Source organism: Aedes albopictus, chromosome 1 (genome assembly GCF_035046485.1).
Source record: "Aedes albopictus strain Foshan chromosome 1, AalbF5, whole genome shotgun sequence".
Classification (NCBI taxonomy): domain Eukaryota; kingdom Metazoa; phylum Arthropoda; class Insecta; order Diptera; family Culicidae; genus Aedes; species Aedes albopictus.
The window spans coordinates 199,543,306-199,568,305 of NC_085136.1; the positions used below are offsets into that span (position 1 = coordinate 199,543,306).

A 25,000-nucleotide genomic window follows, 5' to 3' on the forward strand; every position below is an offset into this window, starting at 1 on the left:
CATGGTGTAATGCAGCTATATGCTTACCGTGCCAAGGAATGAAAGATTAGGGGGGTCTAATAAATACCTAACCAAAAACGGAGCCAATGGAGAATTAGGGCGTCCTCCACAGTATTAACGTACGCATCACTCCAAAAGTACATTACCTATAAGAATTTAGAAACCAGGGTGGCCACTAAATATCAGTTTTGAAATTCCCGTCTTTTTCCCGGTTTTCCCGGTACGATTTCTGAAATTTTCCCGGTTTTTAAAATGCACATTTTTAGTATGTAACGCCCAATTTTCGTATCATATGGATGATAAGTACCATGTAAAAATGCACTTGCAATCCTGTGAATACTATGTACTAGATATTTATAGTTTAATATTATTCTTGACGTAATGCATCTATGGAAAAAATGGAAGTAACTACCAATGATGACATAAATGGCGTATGCTACACATTTACTTACAACATATTTTCATTCAGCTCCAAATAGTGCATAATTCAAGCTTTCACTCACTCACTATTTTACTTATTTTCTTGAACTTAAAAAAAAAAACAAGTGGAGAAGTGGTAGCTAACTATGACAGATCTATAATAGGTAAGATGTGCATATAAAATCAGCAAAGGTTTTTTTAATTTTATTCGTTAGCGTAGGTGCCCTAACGCAACTTCATTGGTGTTGTTTCCGGGGATTCCTCCAGGATGTCCAACTGAGTATTCCCCCAAAAACTTGCATCTGGAGATTCTTACAAAGTTTTGTCCGAGATTTCATCTTTCGATTACTCCAAAAATACTATCTTGGATTTCTTCAGTAAATTCTGTTAGCGATTCCACCTTGTATATCTTTTGTGGATTCCTCTAGATTCCTTAACCGTCCATAACTAGCGCGGTTGGCCACCACCGCCAGCACCACGCTAATACTGAACACAAAAAGCGAGATTTTTTCAACGTGTTGTAGAAAACACAACAGCGCGATCGCTCGAGGGTTAATGGATATATTCTGGAAGAGGTTCCTTTAGGGAATCTAGGATTTTAGTCTGTTGACAATTAGGGAATAGAACTTTTGGTCTGGGATCATGAATTCGATCTAGGGGTTTCTCCTGAAAATCCTGAAGAATTCCCAAAACAATCTCCCACATGACTAGAAGGTTTCCCAAGGAACTCTTGGAAGAGTTCTCGATTAAAAAACTCCCGCAGTAGTTTGATTTTCAGGATTCTGGAGTATTTTCAGGAATAGCTATCGTAAAGTTTTTGTAAGAAATTTCATCCAGAAGACACTCCTTGGTGATTTGCAGAGGGAGCTTCTGAAGGATGCCCAAAAGCAACTCCTGGAGCAACTCCAAAAGTAACTTTCATAAGCAACTCCTGCAGGTTTCTTTGAACAAACTCCTGGAGGGTGCCCAAGAAGAACTCTTGAAGGAAACGCAGTAAGAAACACTGGAGATATTCCAAAAGCAAATATAAAATAGAGATAAAATTCAGCAAAATCTCATGGAAGTTTTCAAAATCCAAGTTTCAGAAGGCACTCCTGCAGAAATTGTGCAAAGAACTCGTGGAGATGGATGAGTAACAGAATGATATCCTGGAGAAATACCAGAAGAAACTCTGTAAAGAATTCCAGAAAGAGCTCCCGATTGTTTTCTAAAAGAAGCTTTCGGATGCATTCCAGAAGAAAATACTAGGGAAACCCCAGAGGAAGCTCCAGGAAGAAAAGGAAAAATTTTCTGGAGGAATTTCAAAAAAAAATAATCTGGGAAGAATTCCCGTAGGAAATTCTGAAGATTGCAGCAACTCCTGTTATAATTGCGGAAGGAAAATCTTGATGAATCTTAAAAGGAACTCTTGAATAAATTGCAATAGGTTGTCTTGATAAAAACCCAGTTTAGTGGTTATGATTTTCTTATCTATTAAGATTCCTGATGAAATTTCGGAAAGATTCCCTGAAAAAAACTAAAATAAATTTAAGAAAGGACACGGGTTAATCCAAAAAGAAACTTTTGAAAAAATCTCAGATGTAAGAAACTCTGTCCTCGAAAAAATCTCATCGAATTCCAAGAGATGATCAAGCTATGTACCGCTTGACCTAGAGAAATTCTAGAAGAAACTTCTTGAAGAATCCCAAGTTCTGTTTTAAGGAAATTCCAAGTGATTGCACAGGCGAATTCCTTGGGATTTTGTAGAAGTATCCCAGGAGTATTTTGGTTTGGCTTTGATTTTGCAGATTTTCGATGAGGTGCAGCATTCAAATATGCATATTCAAGTTACTCTTAACAACAATTTTCCCGGTAATCATTCCAAATTCCCGGCTTTTTTCCCGGTCGTTCCGAATTCCCGTCTTTTTCCCGGTTTTCCCGTTTTTCCCGGTTCGGTGGCCACCCTGAGAAACGCTACATGTCACTTGTCATGGTATTTTTTACATAAACGAACATTGTTTATTACACACATTTCATATTTCACCCTTTATAAGGCCGAGAAAACTAGAAGAGTTGTCAAAGCGTACTATTATGGAAATGATTATATACATGATAACATGTACGAAACAATTTTTGTTCGAAAGAAACTCTCGAAAATCTAGGCGGCAATATAGTTGCCACTGCCCGTTAAGCCCAAAAACGCTGGTGGCAATATAGTTGCCACTGCCCGTTTACTCCAAAAACGAGCTTTTGAGGTGGCAATATAGTTGCCACTGCCCGTTTAGGCCACCAGCCCTGGTGGCAATATTCTTGCCACTGCCCGTTTAGGGTACTTTTCTTCTTTGGTCTTCGACAAAAAGCCAGAAAAGAGATTTTAAAGTGGATTAAGACTTAACCCATAATATAAACTGTGTAGTTCAGCTCACGTCAACCCGTAATTTGATTATTTCTTAAAATATTTACCAAATCTATAATTTTACTATAAGTTTGAGCTAATTTTCTTCACGCGGTCAAATTTAGCCATTTTTGAGACTACAAATGGCTCCCAAATTGTTGTTAAAGCTTTGTTTAGTATCAAAAAAATACCAGGCGTTGTTAGTAATCCCAATTTTGCGTGAACCAAAAAAAAAAGTTTGAAATAAATTGTTATAAAACAGAAGAAAATACAAACAGTAGGTGGCAATATAGTTGCCACTGCCTTATAAAGGGTTAAAAATACTAAAACATATTGATAGATTACTGGATTAGTTGAATATGTACTGAGTGAACCAGAACTTGTAGAACAGGTTTTGAACTCTTGTAGTTTTCTATTGGGTATTTTCATAGTGTGAAATTACTATATAGTTTTATCTCGAAAGGGTGCGTGCGTTTTAAAAAGAAGGAATAAGTTCCAGATTTATCTGGTTACCTCATTCTTTCTGCAACGCATTGTTGATTATCACATCTGTGATGTTCGTCTGGCTAACATGCCTATTCATGTGAACTCACATGCCTCCCAATTTTGGATGTCTACAGTGAATCTTTTACACAAAGTTGTATACGTTTTCAAGAAAGCGCTCGCTCAAACGTAATTTTTGCTTGGGTGATTTCTTGAATATTGAGGATGCTTTCGATGACGTGCCATTCAATGTCATATTGAAAGTCGCATAACGTCGCAAGCTACCTCCAATGAGCTATACTGCCCCTATTCGCATAACAGTCCCATGTTTGCTGGGTTCCCTATTCACATGAGACTGTTGTACGAATGGGGGCAGTATAGGCTCTCTTTACGCTAATGCGTTTTACAGTATCCTTTTCAGGACGCTGATTAAACCCGTTGTGTAGGCTGACCATCCGTCCCGTATTTAACGGGACAACAAAATTTTCAAACATTCGCCACTGGAGCATAGTTAACGTTTTTAAATCAATTGTTCGGTCTTTCTAGCTGAATTAGCATTATCAATAGTATGCAGTTCTGTTTTTGAACATTGATTTATTTTTTGTTGAGTTTCCAAAAAGTTTCCCGTATTTAAACGGGACAAATCTGGTCAGCCTACCGTTGTGGTATGGGCTATGAGCTCTCGTTGCGCTTATGCGTTTATTCCTTCTTCTAGGGCACCCCTTCCTATTTTATCACCTTTCCCTATCCTAATTCCCATCCATTATCCCATTCTCCCACAGGTAAATAATGAATATATATGGCGATGGCACAAATCTGATACCTGATAAATGGCCACCGATGCTTAAGTGAACAATGACCGGATGATGCACTTGACCACCAGCAGCTTGATATAAATGTGCAACTTCAACCGTCGATTCAGCGTTCAACCTTTCCGGCGACGTACTTCACATGTTTGTCAAACTTCAGCTTCTTGTCGAACAGCACTCCAAGATACTTGACTTCATCGTCCCATGTAGTTGACTGATCTTTTTTTAGGTTATTTATTATTTTCAGCCTTTTACTTTCAACTTTTCGTAGTGATCCCCAACACAAACAATACCTAATGGTTGATCATGATCACCCTTCGACTTACCCGTCTTTTAAGCAAACGAAAAGATTGTTGCTATTATCCGCCCCAAGGAAGGCATCGTCGTCCAAAATTTCCACCGCCGTCATCCAGTTCGGTTGATAATCGCGAGCGATTTCCTCAAAACTGCCCTCCATTTGTTTGTACTGTAGCAAAGTGATGGACCTCATCAGATCACCAACCAAAATAAAATCACCTGAAAGAGGTAGTTAGAGGTTTAAAAAAATGTCAAACAAATATAAAACATATCACAAACCTTTTGTTTTACAGTAAAGTGCCAGCACATTGTTGAAATGACTGCACTCGAGTCGTAAGTCTTTATCATCAGTCCATTCATATAACCGCACAGTCGAATTGATGCTGGCCAAAACCCGTCCGTTGAATTCCACCAGCGAATAGCAGGCACCCTTAATTTCCTTCTCGCTAACTTGGGAGAGATTTCCATCCGCATAATGATAGATGATGATCCGTCCCACCTTTGGTTCCGGTTCCTCTGGGTTAACCAACGCGGTTCCCACAATATAGTACGTGTTGGGGTCATTGCCAAGCTTCGCCGAAATCAACGACATGGCGTACTCGGTCTGCATAAACTGGTGAGCGTGCAGGACCTCGAAGGTGTTTTGATCTATGATAAGAAGATTGTGAACTTCGACTTCTTGGCCGAATTCGGCGTTGGTTGCCCCCGTCTTTAGCAGGCCCATATTCGTCGAAGAGGTCACATTCGTTGTCTGCGTTGACGCACTTTGTCGCGAAGGCGTCAGGCCACTGGAATCTTGAATATCCGTCCGCACCGTGATGACTCCAAAGGTTTGCGATGCCTCTTGGTATGCGATTCGTCGTGGCGATTCTCCCAGGGGAACCGTCCGAATGTGAAGCTTCTGGATCTCGTCGATGGTGCCCAGAATGACTGAATTTTTCGTGGCCAAAGCCAAACTGTCCTGGTAAGCTTCCGCATTGAGCGAACACATATGGTTCACTTCCTTCAGGTTCACATTTGAAAACACCAGTTTATGATTCGAGCTGTAGATGACCGTGGGCCGATCTGAGCAAGCAAAGACATTCGTCGTAGATAAGGAACGGAAAGTTTTCAAGATTGTAGGCTGTGTGCCGAGGGTGACCTTCTTCTGATCGGTTAAACGGTTGGTGTTTTTGTCAAGTACGAAGTAGAACATTGATCCATCGCCGAGCGCGCACAACAGGTACACGATGCCTTCGAAATGGGCCATCAAAATGGAACGAGGTATGATTTCTGAAATGAGTATGATGTGAAGATTAGAGATATTTCCTTCTTTTATCAAAGTGTATTTTTTCTTATATTGTTACGCAGTCGCTCTACGCATAATTTTTATATATTGTATGGGAATCCCTATATGATTGACGTTACACTTACCTCCACCAAGTTTTTCCGTGTGCACCACTTCCAGATTCGGCAACCGTAGAATGCAAGCCGAGATGTCCGTCCATAGCCCAACTGCTACCAACTCAGCCTGAGTTGCGTTGTCTTCTAGAGGCGAAATGTCCAAACAAGCCACTTCGTAGTCCAACGTGACAGTGCTAAAGAAAATAAGGGATCGATCATTACTTCAAATTTTTGAAAACGTTTGAGCAGCCTTACCTCTTATGCACCAACTTGCTATCCTCAATTTCAATGTAATAAATGTCGCAAGCAGTGGCACAAACCATCTGACAGGAATTGCAAGCGACAACACTGATGCGCTTATCATCTGGCGGTTTCCACTCGCAGATCATCGACTTGTTGTCGCACTGAATCAAACGAGCAGTCGTCGGCGTCACCTGGATGATCTGTCCAAAGTCCACATTGGCGCAATAGAAGGTTTGTTGATCGCTGAGAAATCCAGGAATTTCCGTTTCTTCGACTTCTTCGCCGGACAGCGTGAGGATACGGGTATGCCCGACAAAGGAAAGGACCAACGTATTGTCGTACGGGCTGTCATCGATGCCCACACGCAGGGCCCACATTCCTTTGATTCCAGGTAGATCAATACAAGCATGCTCCTGTATTCCGATTCCGTTGCGGATGATTCGCAATGAACCTTCCTTGTAGCTACCGGAACATGTGATCATTTGGCCCTGACCTTGCTTTTCCAGATCCACAATGCACATGTCGATGATGGGAGCCAAATTGGTAAAGGTTTCCATTACGGTAACGTAAGCCCCATTGTCTCCCGCCGTGGTATTCAACTTCACCAATTGTGAATCTCCATGGCGAGATCCGATGAAAAGGACTCCATTGTCCAAGTAGGTTATGCACTCCGGAATGGTAATATCTCCGAGAAGTTCGACCTTGATATCTTTAACGGTTAGTTGACCCTTCGCGTTTTCCTCCGTTTCCAAGAACATCATGAAAAGATGACCACTCATGTTACCTGTAAGAATAAATCAGTATTAAAATGTTTGAACTTTAAAGAAAAAATGTTCAAAGTTACGGATAGCTCATATCCTGCTCACTTCGAATTACTTACCAAGCAAATAACGGAATCCCTTGCTGTCGACTCTGGCGTAGCAATTGATGGTACTTTGCTTGATGATGGCCGGGGCCACGGCCACGTAGCTGTCGCCGTCATGATAAACCACCGATTCCTGCCCGATAACGATTGCTCCCCCGAGAGGCATCGGTACCGGAATCAACATGGTGGCTTCCGTTTCAACGTTGTCCTGCTTCCAAGCAATCTTGGTGAAATCCTTATCCTTCAAGTTGATTTCGTGTGTCTTGATGTGGCGGCCGTTCAAGTCCTGATGGATGACGATCAGCGTCGGATGCTGAGTCCCGTACAAAAACTCCACATCCTGCACGTGGACTTCCTCCATGCGCAGGCTGGTTGCTTTGAGCTCGTGGGTATCTCGATCCAGCGGGATGATTTTGAATAAGCCTTCGTACAATCGCATACCGATAACCCGTGCCTTTGGGTCGATCACGGCCAGGATACCCGTCTCGGCTGGCTTTCCGACGCGATCGGCCACATTCCCGTGGGCTTTGGTAATGATTTCAATATCATCCCCTTGAACCGCACATTCCAAAATCATCGCATTGTAGCGATGGGTCAAAATGAATATGAGATCCTTTTGGGCTTCCTGGAAATAGTGAAGGAAACGTTTACAAATCGGGTAAGAAAAGACAATTAGTGAATAGGACCCATTATGGATTAGGAATGTAATGAAAGGAGTTTTTTTTAATTTTTATATCCTTTTTCCAACAGGGTAGCCATCTCAAAATAGAAATTCCCGTCATCATCATTTATCAGGTTTTCTTGGAATCTAAACTAAATATTTTAACTGTTAGTACTACTGAACCAAATTTCAACATTCGCGCAACAATAATAACAATGTCGCAACCTGAATTTGTTGCGACAATCCATCCAATGCGATATAAGTTTGTCCCAACTTGAACAGAATAGGATAAAGATCGTTTACCACGGGTTGGGAGATTTTTAAACAAGGCTTAAGGACAGACTTGTTAGAATCCCAATATGGCCGCCACAATGGCCGGCTTTGGCACCTACTCACGATTTCGAAAGCACAAATCTCTTCGTAAACAAAACCAGCGCACCTGATCTTCTTATTTTAAGCTTATTACAAGTGAGCAAGAACAGAATAATAAAAGGCACTGTAGTTTAAAGCTTGCTTCTTGAGATTGTGCGTCTGAAGTTCAGATGCACTGTTGAAGCGGGATCTGAAGACGTTTGTCCTTAAGGCGAAACTGGAAGCATTTTCTCATTTTTTTGGTTTTTGATTTTTTATTAAATAACGAAGCAATATTTTCAAAATCGGGTTTCGTGCACATGTAGAGTATGGATCAAGGTATCTTCTGAATTTTTTTGAGGTGGAAATTTTTTTCCATTTTTGCGGAAACCATTTTTTTGTGAAATTTTGTTCAAAAATGGTTTATGCAAAAACGAAAAACATTTTCCACCACGAAAAAAAATCAGGAGATACCCTGATCTATACTCTACATGTGCACGAAAACCGATTTTGAAAATATAGCTTCGTTATTTAATAAAACCCTAATTAATCCACCTAGCGGTGATGGTGCCTTTCTCGTGCTTTAAAATATCCTTTCAACAAAACTCGAGCGACATGTTGATGACATTGACATAAATACAAAATGAAAACTGCTTGCTAAATCTACTCAATATGGATACATTTTATATTAGCATAACATTCAATATTCAGAAAATATAAGACAACGATCCAAAACTCAAACCAAACAAGTGTCATGAAGCCGCAAAATTTTGAAAAGTCATTTTAGATTTTCCGGTCATCATTTTATGACTCCGGATATCTACCCCAACTAAACTAACCACCATCTTGAACATTGAGACACCATCTTGGATGTTCTGGTATTCATTTTTGGACTCTGCACCTAAAATTACATAAAATAGTCGCCGTATTGAATTTTGGCATGTCGTTTATGATTTTCTGGTTACCAGTTTTGGACGAAGACCGGCATTCTTCCCCATTCAAACTATAGTCATATTGCAGACCTTGTGAAACAGCGCACAGCTTGGGTTTTCTGATTACAAATTTTGAATTCTGGATATATTTTCATACAAAATATGCCCATAATGCAAGAATTAAAAATCCTATAAAATAGGCACTAACTTGAATACTGAGCCATTATCTTGGACTTTGGACCGCTATCTTGGATACTCTGGTGGACTCCGAACATATTTCCCATACCAAATACACTTATTTTACATAGCTTTAGAGCTCAAAATTCCTTAAAACAGCCACCATCTTCTGTTGAAGCGATCAAATTCTTATTTTTTCATTCAACGTTGACCCATCCTGCTATAAATTTACACCTTAGGAATCTGAAATGGTACGATTTAATGAGATCGCTTTAGTTTTGTCTATATTTTGTTCTCATATATGAGAACTTAGACCTATTCGTCACTGTTGTTCATATCTAATGTTTATCAGGCCATTAAACAAAGCCACGATTTAATTTTTCACATGAACGTTGGTTCTGCTACACAACAGCTAGTCTCTAATGTGATCTAAGGCTATTTTCTTGCTAACCGTTCATTAGATTATCAAAAAATCTGCGATCTGATGTGTCGTATGTATGGGTTTGGTTCATTTTTGTATTTGGTAATTTCCGGTGGGATAGCCGGATCTGATTCCATGAGTCATGAACCATGACACTACCGGTTTTCCCAATTATGTTCTGAGAATATTTTATTGCTATCTATTCACCTTTACCTAATCAACGCGATTTGATATATCGCATGCATGGGTTTGCTTTACTTTTACTTCTAAACACTTTCGAAGCCACAGTTGAACCCGCATCACTACCGGGAATCTAATGTGGTCTGACCCTATTTTTCCATCAGGTTGTCGATAAGTCGTGATCAGTCTTGTTAGAGATCACAGTCATTTGAACCTTTTTGTCGATATTCGGCCTCCTTTGTCTCCGACATTCGCAACACAAGCAATCAAACTACTGTTCGAAACAAAAATGTCAAACGAATGCACTTCACCACGATAGCGGCTTCGGGAGACAGTTCGGCTTTTGTTATTCCTGTCTTCTTCCATAATAAGAGCTATGTTGCCCATCTGGTGTGTCGTATCCAATGCAACATGCAATAATAAACTAATATTAACATTCATTATCGGAATTGACTGAAAATCTATGAGTAAAGCTAGATTTGACACATGTCATCTTGTCAGATGACATTGATTTGACCCTTTCTTATGTTTATTGATCTTCACTCAAAAAACGAGAAAGTCCTCCCTGATAAAAAAGATCATAGAGATACAACAGAATGTATTGTTACAACACGCTGAAATGAATGGTAGTTACCATGATTTCAATTGTTTAAAACGATAGAGTAACAACAGACCCTATGGTTTTCCACCATAGCATGTATTGTAAATGTCACTTTTACAATAGAAAATGGGGGTTGTTATGTATCTTTACCATAAAAAATCCAAATTTTCTGGAGCAAATTCAAGTCAACTACCATTCAATTTATGGTGTTTTTATTATTGAAATCTCTAGTGCCATTCATTTTATTGTGCACATATTGTAGTTCCAATACATAATTTTCAGCAGGAAAATACGTACACAATATGATTTGTTGTTGAACAATCAACTTTATCATTATTCAATGGAAGTTTATAACGATTTTATTGTATATTTTTATCAGGGCTAAAAACACTATTTTTTATTCATTTGATAACTAAATTAAATTTATGCATACGTATAACTAAAAACTACGTATTAGTGAATTAGTTTTAGTATTTCAATGCGTAAGTTTTGTTAAGATTCCTAATTTCTAAAATTCAGATCTACGGTCCTTGTAGCATGACTGTACAAGACATTTTGGTGGAATCGTGGAATATTTAAACATTTAATTTTCTAGAATTAGTTGTGTAGTGTGCTGGTGTTTTATGAAGAAAAATGTTTTAAATATTTAAATGGTAAGTATTGAATATTTTATCAATAATACAATATATGTCTCGTAATGTATTCTAATAATCTACAGGATTATAATTCCGGAATGTTATGTGATCGAGATTAGACCCAGGAACACCCTTCACCGAGTGCCTAACTTAGCGGAGCGTATACGTACTTAAATATGTATATATGTGATTCAATATTATAAAATATAAATGCATATAAATAAATTTTATCATGAGTTTCAGTAAATATTGTTTTAAGTCAAACAACTGGTTAAAAGTCTAGAAAAAAGCATGAGAGTTACTGTAAATTATGCATTTGCATCAACTGTCAAATTTACGAAAAATACTAAAAACTATGCATTGGTATACTAAATATGATTAAGTTTTCAGAAACTATTTGCTATTTAGTTACTTAATGCATGAACCCAGTCGAACCTGCATTTTGCATGAAAAATATGCATTAATGACTTCTTTTATTTCTGAGTGTTCGTTCTACTGCTCGTGTTTTGTGTAGGTAAGAGGTAACGATAGCGCACGAATGTAACAAAGCCGACTGACACCCGACCGCGGCAACGAAATGAAGGTAGTAAAAAGTGTCGAATGTTTACAAGACTGGTCGTGATTTGATGTACCGCATCCATGGGTTTGGTTAAATTTTACATTTTACTACCCGGATCTGATTCCGGGTAACTACCGGCTGAACCAAGTATGGTCTAACATTATTGTCGGTTAACCAAAAACGCTGCAAATTGAAGGTGTCACATGCAGGGTTTGACAATTTCGACGAGACTCTCGGAACCAATTCCGGAACACTACCAGTTGTCTTTAGTGTGACGTAAGGCTATTTCATGGGCTATTTTCTAGCCAACTGTTCATCAAGTTATCGCAAAAGCCACGATTTGACATGCCTGGATTTGGTTTACTTTTACATTTGGCCTCTTCCGACCATAAAAAACCGATTCCGAAACACTTGCTGGCCGTTCATTAGGTAATCTAAAAAGCCACTATTTGATGTAACGCATGTACGGGTTTGTTTCTCTTTCAGATTTAACCACTTCGGCGGGAACCCCGGAACGGGTTCCGGAACACTACTGGTTCAGATATGGTCTGAGATGGTTTTCCTGCTCATTGTCCATCAGGTCATCGAAAATGCCGTGGTTTGATGTGTCGCATGTATGGGTTTGGTTCAATTGTATATTTGGCCACTTCCAGCGGGACGCCCAGAACCGGTTCCGGAACACTACCGTTTCAGATATGGTCTGAGATGGTTTTCCTGCTCATTGTCTATCAGGTCATCGAAAATGCCGTGGTTTGATGTGTCGCATGCATAGGTTGGGTACAATTGTATATTTGGCCACTTCCAGCGGGACGCCCAGAACCGGTTCCGGAACACTACCGGTTCAGATATGGTCTTAGACTATTTATCTGCTTACCGCTCATGAGGTTATCGAAAATGCCGTGGTTTGATGTGTCGCATGCATAGGTTTGATGCATTTTCATATCTGATCCCTTCCTGGGGTACCGTTCCGGAACACCTAAATGGCCATATCTCCGGAACGGCTGAACCGATCCGAACCATTTTCAATAGGAAACAATAGGACCAGATTCCGCGTCGAATGAACCGTCGGTCATTGAAATCGGATGAGGATTACTGCCAAAAAGTGATGTGAGTTTTTTGTACACACACATACAGACACACACACACACGCACACACATACACACACACAGACATCACCTCAATTCGTCGAGCTGAGTTGATTGGTATATGTGATTTGACCCTCCGGGCCTTCTATCAAAAAGTCATTTTTGGAGTGAACATATAGCCTTTCCAGTACACTTAAGTGCCCCACACAATGCATCCGTTTGCGTGTGCGTGACAGTAGTTTGACACATTTCCCATATGAAAACTGTCAAAAAAACGCAAACCTCGACGGAACGGACGCTATGTGCTCCAGGCTTTAGTGTACGAGAAAGGCAAAAATCAAAAACCAAAAAGTGAGGAAATGCTTCCAGTTTCGCCTTAAGCCTTGCATTGCGATTTTTGAGCGGAAACTTCGAGTCCGTAAACGCTGCAACACTATTGAAGATCCACAGGGAGTGACCAAAATGTTTGGGATAGGCAACTTTTTTTCTCTAACAAAAATCAAAAGTTCAACATGCTGTAACTTTTCATAAAGTGCATCAAACATTCTCAAATTTTGACTGTTTGTCAACCTCTTATGTGCATCATTGGTACAAATTTAAGCTCGGTTGATTAATCTTTCGCGAAGCTAGAACCGTCCTCGTGAAACACTACTTTTTAGACAATTAATTTTTGAACTGTCATATCTCGGAGACCAGTGAACCGAATTAAATAAAATTTTGAACGGGTATCACTGGCGGTATCGCACATTTTAGTAGATTGTAGGGCCTATGAGCAACAAAGATTAGAATGCAGATTAGGAAACATCTTGGGAGAAATTCTTTGTAATGACCGAAATGAAGAGGAAAAATTGATAAAATTTATTATAGATACTAAGCTTATTGATAAAATCTAGAAAAAAAAGAATGAATATTGTTACATATTAGATATAAGTAATTCTAAACGGGATGAATGACCCATAAAAGGTTAAAATCCCTGGTAATAAACAAACAAACAAACAACCTCTTGTACCGCATCTGAACTAGCCACTCTGCGAGTCCCCACACCACCTCCTCTGTAGCTCCAAGACGATGTGGGTGTTAGCCGTTCATTCCAGCCAATTCCAGCCATTTAATGCCAGCCGTAGAGATTAAACGCATCCTCTGGACATGATTGTCCGGAGTTGTGTCCTCTCCGCATGAGGCAAGCATGCGGTCACGCATTGTGCGAAAACGCGGGCACACGAACAAAACGTGTTCTGCCATTTCCACTAAACCAGCACAAACAGAGCATTCGGGAGAACCCGCAGGCTCTGGCGCTTTCAAATCTCTGGAAAAACTGCATAGCAGACCTGAACATCTCGGGAGCCTCTGCAATAACCACTTTCAAGGGCAAGTTCGTAACTCCGTCCGGTTCTGAGGCCTTTACTAACGCTTAGGGTTTTTGCTATCCCCGCAAGTTCCTCATCGGTGACCCTCTCTTCATCGCCAGCCCCAGTCCCCAGTTGTCCTACGAAAGGAGGCCAAGAACTAGGATCATGACGAGACGCGGAAAAAGCCCCTCGATGATCCCCTCCAACATCTCTGGAGACTGCTCAGTAGGTTGCTTGCCCTGATCTCATTCTTCAGCGCGACTTTAGCAGCGGCGAACACCACCCGCCGTTTGTTTCGCTCTTCCTCAGTTTGTGCTCGCTGCATACGCCGCCTAGCCCGTAGGCAGGCGCAGCGCAGATTCACAATTGCTTGAGTTCACCAGTAAGCCTGTGGTTTCCCATTTCCAGGGTGGACTTGCATAGGCATGGTTGCATTGCACGCACGCGAAACACCGCTACCAACTCGTCACCGCTTAAACCGAGTAAGTTTCGCTCACAGCGGAGTGCCTCCCTGAATATCTCGTCGTTAAAGTATGATGTCTTCCAGCTACAAGGGCTTGACCTTGGCCTAGTCGCCTCTTTCTCTTCCCGCTGCCTTCTGTTGTTGTAGTCGATACTGCAGCGAACCGCCAGGTAATTGCTGTGCGTGTAGATATCGTCTACTCTCCAGTTCGAACTACTCGTTAGGACAGGACTAAAACATAGCATCAATAATCGACTCCGCTCCGTTCCGACTAAAGGTACTTTTGGTACCGACATTAGTCAGATCGACATCTAGCAAGGCCAGTTCTCAAACAGGATCTGATCTCGCTGGTTCGTAAAATTGGGGAAGCCATTCCACGGCCCAGGCATTGAAGTCTCCTGCTATTACAACCGACCTTTGCCCTCCTGTCTGCATGGTCATCATACAGTCCAGCATCTGCGTAAACTGCTCGATCAACCACCGCGGAGGCACATAAAAGCTACAGAAAAAGACCCCGTTTACTTTGGCGAACACGAAGCCCTGCTTCCTCGCTTCTCCTTAGCCCGGGGGGCGGTCGCGTCGTGTACTGATTACATGCACCATGAAAAATACACGCTCGTGGTACACAGCGGGAGCGTGACGCCGTTGCAGGTAGTCAAAGACGGGACTGCGCGAGGGTTAACGGAGATCTAGTCAACCCACTTCTTACGAAGGGGTTAGCCTCGCCACTACCACTTGGTCCTGTTTTATTTGTTTGTTTATTAGACTTCATAGTCAACACGCCAGAGCCCTACATTAACGCGGTAAAGAACGCAATACAGTGGTGGTGACCAGGTACCCTACAGGCTCCGTTAACGACCAAGCATCTTTTTCACCCCCTCGATCACTCATTCCCCTGGATGGGTCGCTGGACACCTTGAATTGGGGTTACTAGTACTTTTTTTAGCCGGCGACTACGCGGCTGACTTGCAAGCGGGGGGTTCGTCAGGCCCCGGGACTGTAATCCCAGCTACCTAAACTCCCTTTGTTTAGTCTATCTGTAACGGCATTAACTCCATTGTTATTAAGCAAGCGACGTGGAACTATCCAGAAATTGTATTTTACTGATATGTATTATGCATAGACTACCTTACATGTGTACGAATTACAAAGCTTTTCAATCTCAGTATTTATAAATTACGCGTTGCCAAACTGAGGCCCGACTGATTTTGAAATACGCCAAAGCGTAGCCCACTGAAAGATTGCGTAACGAAAACAAAACTTTTACATCTTGTTTTACTTTAAAAATATCATGAAAAATTCTCCAATCCTACAAAGGTTTTGTTAATCACTTGTGCAAACTAAAGACATTCTGAATATGACAAGGATTCAATTAAGTTCCTCACGATATATCTTTAAATTTTTCTCTGCGAATATTATCCAAAAGTATCCAAAACTGTAAAAAGTGCCGAAGTTTAATCAATTCCAAAAACAGGGGTGTCTAAGACTACCGGAGGAAAGAAGGAAGAGGTAATCTGTCACATTCACAAGAAAGGCGACCATTTAGAATGTGAGAACTTCAGAGCGATCACCATTCTGAATGTTGCCTACAAAATGCTATCCTAGATCATCTTCCGTCGTCTGACACCTAAAACTAATGAGTTCGTGGGAAATTATTAAGCCGGCTTCATCGACGACCGGCCGACAACGGACCAGATCTCTACCTACGGCAAATTCTCCACAAATGCCGTGAATATCAGGTCCCAACGCATCACCTGTTCATCGACTTGAAAGCGGCATACAACAGTATAGACCACACATGACACATAGCACATAAGAAAGGCTAAAAAGGAGTGTGGACCCATATGACAAATGCGCAATCCGCTTCAAGGAAAGAGAATCTCCTTCCAACAAAATCATTAGGTATATCCCAACATCCAACACCGCGCAGCAGTACATATTAAGATTTCCGTCTGGTGATTTGTATTTAAAAGGGCGCGTCAAACTAATTGAGTTTTTAAATATTAAACAATGTATTGATTTTTTGATTTTATACGAAAGAGCACCTTTTTCTGAGTCACTATGATTTTTTTAAGATTTTTAGAACTTTGTTTTGATACCTAAAATCCATTTCAAAGAGATTTTTTTAAATCACCTTTTGACAGGTGGGCAACTGTTTGACAGCTCTGCCCAGTACAAACTGCGACGAGGGGTGATTCGACAAATCGCTCCCATACAAACTTCAAATTGATTTTTAAATATGTTCCCGGGCTCCAAAATTCATGAAAATTTGGATTTCGGCTCAGTTTGACATGCAGATTCAGAATATCGAATTATCTCAACACCGTTAAAGAAGCCAATTGCAGATTGTTTGTATACATCATTAACTATTACCAAGATTCATGAATGTAAACCGTAAAGCAATCACCTTCGTGATTTGGGCCTGATAATCACGACTCCCGCACCCAATCTGCCATTAACTTAATATTCTCCTTGTGTTAATTTGCATAAGGCCAGGATTTTGCAGTCGCTCTGCTCATCATGGTTTCATATTCTAGCAGTATTTTCACTATACTGGCGTAGCAAGTAAAATATTTCGCTTCAACTTACCGCCGGGCGGAACAGCTTCATCACGGCAATCTTTCCATTGATGCCGATTTCCTTGATCGGACGCAGTCCTTCCGGAGTAACGAGATAGATCTCCAGTCGGGAACTTTTAGCCACAATCAAATTCAAGTCGGTCGTCGAAGTAAAGTTGCCTGAAATAATAAAATATCAGTAATAATTGTATTTTCTTATTTGATTGAATGAAAATTAACAGAAATGATTGATGTTCCGGATTGTTGGTAAAAGCAAAATAAACCCAACTCTTGTACCCAAACATTCTAACCTCGAAATTACGCAAGTAAAACGACGCAAAGAAGAACGCAACGAAGCAACATTTTTGGGGCTCCATCTTTTTCTTGCGGGCCGCTATCGCTCGCAGCAAAGCGGCCACAAAAATCCTCTTTTTCCCGCACGGAACTTACCGGTTACGCACGCCGTGACCGCCGTCGGCTTCTGGGCGGTCACTATGTAGTTATGAGCCATCGCAGAGCTGCGTTCCGGGCCTGCAGAACGGTATTTTTTCCGATTTTTGATGCGACTATTCACGTTTTATGGGCGCCACTTGCGAAAGGAAAAACAGAACTCAGACAGAAGAGCAGCAAGCAGACAGACAGCCGGAGGAGACCCGGAGAAAAACGTTTGGTGCGCGGGTTTCACGCACACAGTTGCAAACCACGAAACGTCATTGTCATAGGGGTGCTCAAGTTCAATTTAAGGTTAAAAGATTTTTTTCAAAATTAATTTTCAACTTATCTAAAAAGCATTTTGAAAAGCATTTTACGGACCCGTCAGCGGCGTCATGGTCGCAATTTTTTCCGCAGTCAAGTTCGCAGATTGTGAACAATCCTCGGTACTCACTTTACGTAATTTATGTTTAGTCCCTTACTGTCAGAGCTGTCAGATCAGTGTAACACTCTAAATAAAATTTACACAAAAGGCAATTTACACGGAAAAAAATACACGGTTATGAATATTTATTGGGTACCGGACTGGTCACCGAAAATTTGATCGCTTTCTTTGCTACATCGAGGTCTTGAAATTAGTCTATGGACCCGTGCTTTTCTTGTAATGTATTCCATTTCTTGAGTAATATTACTTGTATAATGCCTTATTCTGTAGACTATAGTGTAAAATTTTCAAAATGTGAAAGCGCAGGATGGCAGAAAATCACTTCAAGCGATAAATGATAAAGGATACGAATAATCCAAGATAGCCTTGTTCTTGCAGTAGCATGATGCCGACGCCTCACACCGTGCTCGTATCACAGAACAATAGGAAGCAATCAGTGAAGTACTAGATTGAAAGTAGTGAGCTGGATTTTTGTATGGTGAGATGATCAGTTCTCCATTTCTGTAATGAAATAATACAAACAGCGTGGGTTATATGAATTCTTGACTAATTTGATGCTATTTGAGCAAAAGTTTGGGTAACTGTGTTGTTGTATTAGTTATTTCTTGCAAATTCAACAACACAGTTACCCAAAGTTTTGCTCAAACAGCATCAAATTAGGCAAGAAATCATATAACCCACGCTGTTTGCACCATTTCATTGCAGAAATAGAGAACTGATCATCTCACCATACAAAAATCCAGCTCACTACTTTCAATCTAGTACTTCACTGATTGCGTCCTATTAAAGCATCTGATGCACGCTTTATCGCGTGATAACCCGTTATCGGATCATGTTACAAGTCATGATAAATTGTATTCATCACATTGTTTGCCACTTATGCACCCGTAAGTCGCATTCATGATTCGAAATGATACGTTCATAAGCATATCTGGAAGTTAAATCACCAAGAATGCTCAAAAAGTGAATGAAATCACTAATTTATCATTTCGACTTCATGATAACGATCGCATCGCGCCCGCACATGCCGAGCGAATCATTCTTCTCGGACCGAAGTTTGTTATGATGCTTGACGACAAAATGTTATCGTTGTTGCTATGATCGCGCGATGCCGTTCGACCGCGACACATTCGAAATCTGATCATGATCACTAGATTTCCAAGAACTTATTTTTTTCTATTTTGTGATTTGGTTTCACAAGTTGTTTTTTTTTTTACCGTGTGTAGGATTAGGCGATTCACATTATTTGTTCGATAATGAGTAACTCACTGCGGCACTCGCAAGGGTTGTCATTCGTATGTCAAAGTATTATTTTCAAAACAAAAAAAAATCTTATTCGATTCCGTAATCGCACTTGGCACGTTCTGCGCTTCCGCGGGTGTTCGGTGAAAATATTTCTTAAAAATAGTTGAAATTCCAGCCAACTTTTCGTGCACCATTCAATGGCCCTGCTCTGGATCCGGCCGGGAAAACAGTGCCTACGTGTGATTGCCCTTAATCAGCTTCCCGCGGTTGCCAACTTCCGCTCGTTCAGAATGACGGCACGCCAGCGTTCCGAAAAGGTTCTGGAGCATATGAAGGAATCGAATCCCTACTTCGGGAAGTACGCTCGGAAGATCGCAGCCGTGCAGCAAAGCTCACCGGAAGAGTTTTTGGCCAAGCTGGAAAAGGTGGAGAAGGAAAGCAGTAAACCTAAATTTGGCCCTTCCGAACCGTCCCGCGATTATTCCGGTCTTTTGAATCCCAAAGCTCCGTTGGCAAAGAAACCCCAGGAGGATGCGGCTCACAAACAGCTAGGCGACATAATGAAGCTGGATTTGGTCGAGCAGCGTAGTGCAGAGGAGATTAAGCAAATTTGGCTGCAGTACCACCAAGGAAAGGAAGTCATCTGTGCGACCATCCCGCTTGAGCAGTACGATCTCATGATGGAGCGGGCGAAGAAATATCCGTTGTTCATACTTCCAATCCCAAGAAGTCAAGGATACGAGTTCATAATGCTGCAGTTCTTTGCAAATACCATCCATTTCACTCCGTTGATAAACTATCAGGTAAAATAACTATCGAAATGTTACGCTACTTTTTGTCAAACGCCGCTACGGCAGCATCGTTGAAAAGCTATTCAGCATATTAAGAGATTAATTTTCTCTTATTTCCTTAATATTACCCAAAATGAAATCAAACATGCCTCTAAATAGCTGAACTTGGAAAGTAGGAAGGTTTGGGTACAAGACGCTACCGCAAGGGTCAAGTTCAACTATGTAGACTTATTTTTAGTCATCTTTGGTCAGCCTCCCCCTTTCGAGTTTACGTAGTTTCTAGACAAGCCCAAACCTGGCTATGGCCAGTTTCCCTATAAGTGTTGAAGCATTTATTCTTATGCATTCCAGGTCCACAAGGAGAACGCTCCCGAATGTTTGAACATTGCCCTGTACACGGAGTTGCGCGGCAAGGGTCTGGTCCTGATGCGAGGCGAATACGACACCAAAGTGATCAACGGCCAGGAAGCGCAATGTTTGGCCAACCAGCTGCAGATGTATTACAGCCAGCAAAGCGAGTCCAAGCTGGCGCTGCTGGAAAGCTTCACCAACAAACCGGAACAATTCAAACACATGGACGTGATCGAAGAGCTGAATAATTTGAAGATCGGTGGTTGAAAATTGCACACAGCTATGCGCTAGTAAAGCTTTATTGAATTCAAAAACGATTAGACTTGAGATGAAATACAGTTGTTCTGTTTAACAGTTATTTATAGACCAATCATAAGCCTAAGTTTTCCCTTGCTCATTCGACGTTTTTCCAATTATAAAGGCCAGCGACTACTTACAATAATCTCAGTCTAGTTGTTTTCTACAAGGATCTGCCCGGTTATCGACCTTACGATTTATGACAAGATGTAACATCTCTTTCTACATTCATAATTTTCTGTCTAGTTTTTTCGCATTGCTAAAATAATTGGTCTTCAAATCAATCCCTTTTCGGCTGACTAGTTCTCTTATCCTTATTCCTCCTCAGTAGGGCCAAAGTGTTCCGCAATGATTCGTTCGCATTCCGGGATAGCTTTCAAGTTGTTTACTTTGGCATTGTACCTTGTACCCTTGCCGCTGCCTTTCCCATCTAGTGCCTTGCAAATCGCGTCTCCGATCTTGGCAATGTCGTCGGCCTTTCCCTGGAGAATCATCTGACCTTTGCGAGTCTCGTCGCCATTGGTCAGAAAGAAGAAGCACTCGGGCATGCTGACATTTCTCAAGAAGGCCCCGATGAAGTCCGAATCCATTCCGTCCAGACGGTGAAGGCTGTAGAACCGAGGCTTTGGGGTCAGAGCGTTTACCTTTGCTGCCTCCACCAAAGCGAGTTCGGAGGTGAATTTTTTGCAAACTTTTTGGAAGTTTTTGACGGAGGCCTGAACTTTCTTGATCAGATCCACATGCGATTGTGGTCCTCCGTTCAACAGGTTATTGAATTGAACTTCTCGATCATAGCATTCGCTGAGCTTCTTCAGAACCCGATTACCAACCAGGAAGTGAACCAGGCACTTGTTCTTGCTCTTTTCAACGTTTAAAAATTTTATCGCTTGAAGCTGGGCCAAGTTTTTCACATGCGTTCCGCAGCACATGTTGCTTTCGATTCCATCGATCGTTACAACTCGGAGAGGTCCGCTTACGTCCTCCGGTAGTCCACGGGTACGAGTGACGTCCGACTTTAAAGCCGGATCATCCGGTTGATAAACTTTAACATTCACAGCGGTACAGTCCACAATTAGCTGATTGCAAATACTTTCCACTTTTTCCAGCTGCTCCTTGGTGACATCCTTTGCGTCCAAATCCACGTACGAATCGTCCGTTCCCAACCACCAGGACTTCGTGTTGTATCCAAACTCCCTGTCAAAAATCGCCGTTATCAGATGCTGGCCGGAGTGCTGCTGCATGTGATCGAACCGGCGTTCCCAGTTCACTTTCTGACGAACTTCCTCACCGGCTTGAAATGGCACTTCCTCTCCATCCAAAACATGTACCGCGATTGCTCCTTTCCGTGTAACCGTTTTGACTTCCAATCCATTCAGCCAACCGTGGTCCGAAGGTTGACCGCCTCCTTCAGGAAAGAGCACCGTGTCCTCAAACGTAACATGGACACCTCCACCGGCGACCTTTTCACAGACTGTCACCTTAGAGGTGTATTCCTTCAGAAAACTGTCCTCCTGGCACTTGAACACCATTTTTACCTCGACTTCCCGTGGAAATGGATCGCAAATTTGCTGATGGAATTTCGTCAGAATTTGCACTGCAACAAATTTGCACACCGGTGCATCACCTATGATGCATCATGATGCAAAATAAAATGTCAAAATGAAGAAAATCCAATTAGAATTGGAATTCGGGCACTCAAGAGCAGTGATGCCAAAAAAAAGACAACAGTGAGCTATGATTCGACGTAACTTAAAATGTCGCCCAATTTTATATCGCATCTTTTACGCACGCATAAAATTCATAACGCAGAAATGTGTGAAAGACGCAAAAGCATCAAAATTCTTTTAATGGCACATAGATCGGTTGTGACGTCCGGTATACGTTTTTTAATGACTTCGTTGTTAGTACAGTACAACAACCTCCTTTGAAGGATATTGATACATTTAAAATTTCTCGATTAATGCGAGCGTTTCAAATCTGTGTTAATGCTATTCATTTTTTTTGTGCCATTGAGTTCGGTCGTAAATGTGTACCTTTAGCTCTGCGTGCAGTGCAGTTATGAAAACAAACCGGGACGGAGACGGATGTTGGAAAACCCTCCAAACTTGGATCCTGAGGATCAACAGTTGAAGTTACTTCTTGTCACATCCGACAACAAGCAGTGTAAAAGTTTTATTGCTGGATCCTGCTGAAAGTAACCATGGATCGGCAAACGGATGGGAAGCGGTTTCTTGAAGCCTTGATTCGACGCGGGATAACCGTTTTAGGCACGATGATTCAAAGGGTAAGACTCCTGACTCAAATCACTGACAAATTTTATAATTCTAACAACCTCCTTTATTTCATGCGACCAATCGAACCCCAAACCCGGATCCACGTAGCTGAATGAGTCGGAACTGTCGTTGAAGCAGCAAATAGACATGATCAGTTCGGTATACCGTTTTGTGGAGACGTGGGAGAATGTACTACCGGATACGTTGCCCTCGGAGCCGGGACACAGTTTAATCGATTTCTCGATACAGAACATCAATTCTCCAGAATTAGAACCCAAACAGAACACCCTGGCCCTAGTTTCCGATGGTAAACTTATGGCCTCCAGCGTAGCGGAAATACATACGCCTGAGTTTGAACTCCCGGTGGCGGCATATGATCGCTGTGAGTATACCTAGTCAATAATATTCAAAATTAAATATTACAATAGCCCCTGGGGCGCCTTAATTTCGTATCAGTCCATACTTCGCACAGACAAACAGATGTTCCACTACTTTCCATTTTTCATATTGCCTAGCCGAATGAACCAGATGGTTTAAAGCCTCTATAATAAAAAAAATATTTCTTAGCCAGTTCAAGATGCTAGTTCACAGGATCAAATATTGACCAATCCAAATTACAATCACTATATATGGTCGGCGTTAAGTCAGACCGGACCATCTGTTTTTAATGATTTCTAGAAAATGTCCTGCGAGCCCTTGACATTTCAAAACTCTAGCATTATTTTCAGAATTATTATTATTCTTTTATGTAATGCCTCATCTGCATCATAAAAACGTCGAAAAGTTCAGGATTAATGAATTCCTAAGCTTATCTTTATCTGCCCGAAAAATCACGTAGTCCACTCTGACTTAACGCCGACCATATACAGTAGCGTGGGTCATCGGAACCGTATTCTCAGATCAAAGCTTTTTTGGTTCCGTTTCGGGGTCTGAGTATCTTGCAAAATTTGAGCACGATCGGATGGGGTTTTGTATGGATAAACATACTTTTTTGTATTTTTGTCATAGGTTGAATGTTCGGATAGGGGAAGAGTCTAGTAGCAGCAATTTTGTTTGCAACTCAAAGTTAAAAGGAGTGGCTTTTATTAGAAAGTGCGTCGAGAGAGTCATGTGAAATTTAGTACACTGGCGTGAATCGCATATCAGTCCCATCTTTGCTGGATTTCCTATGCAAATGGGGCAGATATGCGATTCACGGCAGTACTAAATTTTAGTCTTGCCTATGCCGTTCGTTTTCCCTCGGACACGATGCTTTAGGAAAGCGTTTGTACCGTTACCTATCGGGGGTATCAATCAATTAACGTTGAACCATACGTCATTGAAATCATCGTCATCATCAAACATTTGAAAGCAGTTTTTTCGTTCAAATGAATAATGTTTGCAACGAAAATGGATTTACTGTATTCCACATGAGAAATAGAATACAGTGAATACATTTTCGTGGTCATTGTTTTGATTTACAGCGAAAAAACTGCTTTTCTGTTTCCGAAAAATGATGATGGATGCTTGAACCTTAAGGACACGATTTATCTATCATTCATAATTTGAACATATCCAGTGGTACTTAATATACCTTTATGCGCGGTCGATTACCCTGCAAAACAAGCCTCAGCCACTGTCACGACTCTACAAATAATAATAGAACATTCGTCTGTTCAGCTAACCTATAAGCAACTGAAATATACAATCATACCTATTTCCACACAAAAATAAACGAATTCAAAAGTATAATCGGCTTAAACCCACGGTGGAACTATCAATTAGCTAATTCATAAGCATTAATCCATACTGCACAATTTGAGCATGAGCATGAACGAACATAGATGACCGTACACTTCGTAGTTGCTACTCCGTGATTGACCAGAACAATCGAAATTGCACAAGGAACCAACAAACGGAGCTTGGGAGTAACTACCGTCTCAATGTGCACAGTTCGAGAATTCCAAACTTTATTAGTCAATAACGGCGCCGGCCACTTCCTTACGGCCATCGAGGAAGGAAAGGAATGTTAGTGTGACGTACGTTGCTACTAGAGACCGAGATCACCTCATCTTCTCCACGACTGTCACGGGAAGGAGTTTTTGTTAGTGGGGAGGGGGAGAGTCACATGATTTGGATTCACTTTGGTAAGTGATGTGATTCATGCAATCTTTACTTGAGCCAAAACATTTATTCATTTTGACTAAAATATTACAAATGTCGACACCGAAGATGACGAACGATTCAAATTTTTGTGTAACTACAAAAAATGAAAGAAACTTGGTGGGGCTGGCTCATCTACACTTCCGGTCCGCTTTAGTGCTTAATGCATCATTGTGG

The 25,000-nt window shown here is 41.2% G+C and overlaps 4 protein-coding genes across 4 annotated transcripts in view; 2 read left to right on the forward strand and 2 right to left on the reverse strand.

The window, feature by feature from the left end:
* Window positions 1-4,412: 4,412 nt before the first annotated feature.
* LOC109423494 (DNA damage-binding protein 1) lies at window positions 4,413-17,471 on the reverse strand (the record flags this gene model as incomplete). Its single annotated transcript, XM_062846111.1, is given in 7 exon segments — window positions 4,413-4,602; window positions 4,663-5,655; window positions 5,797-5,960; window positions 6,022-6,793; window positions 6,890-7,499; window positions 16,879-17,027; window positions 17,298-17,471. Coding segments are annotated over 7 exon segments (2,939 nt in total), but the record flags the coding sequence as incomplete, so codon positions are not given.
* A 1,578-nt stretch (window positions 17,472-19,049) lies between these two features.
* On the forward strand, window positions 19,050-20,469 carry LOC109432122 (ATP synthase mitochondrial F1 complex assembly factor 1). Its single transcript, XM_019708406.3, has 2 exons — window positions 19,050-19,772; window positions 20,112-20,469. Exons 1-2 carry the CDS (start codon window positions 19,167-19,169, stop codon window positions 20,376-20,378), a joined length of 873 nt encoding a protein of 290 aa, XP_019563951.3. The 5' UTR covers window positions 19,050-19,166; the 3' UTR covers window positions 20,379-20,469.
* Window positions 20,375-22,054, reverse strand: LOC109432121 (alanyl-tRNA editing protein Aarsd1). The gene has a single exon (XM_019708405.3). It carries the CDS (start codon window positions 21,935-21,937, stop codon window positions 20,723-20,725), a length of 1,215 nt encoding a protein of 404 aa, XP_019563950.3. The 5' UTR covers window positions 21,938-22,054; the 3' UTR covers window positions 20,375-20,722.
* Window positions 22,055-22,474: 420 nt separating this feature from the next.
* LOC109423491 (uncharacterized) overlaps window positions 22,475-25,000 on the forward strand; it is a 48,313-nt gene continuing 45,787 nt past the window's right edge. The window contains exons 1-2 of the mRNA XM_019698458.3: window positions 22,475-22,692; window positions 22,790-23,063. Of these exons, the coding sequence (XP_019554003.3) occupies window positions 22,609-22,692; window positions 22,790-23,063 (358 nt within the window). The 5' untranslated portion in view covers window positions 22,475-22,608. The remainder of the gene's footprint in view (window positions 22,693-22,789; window positions 23,064-25,000) is intronic.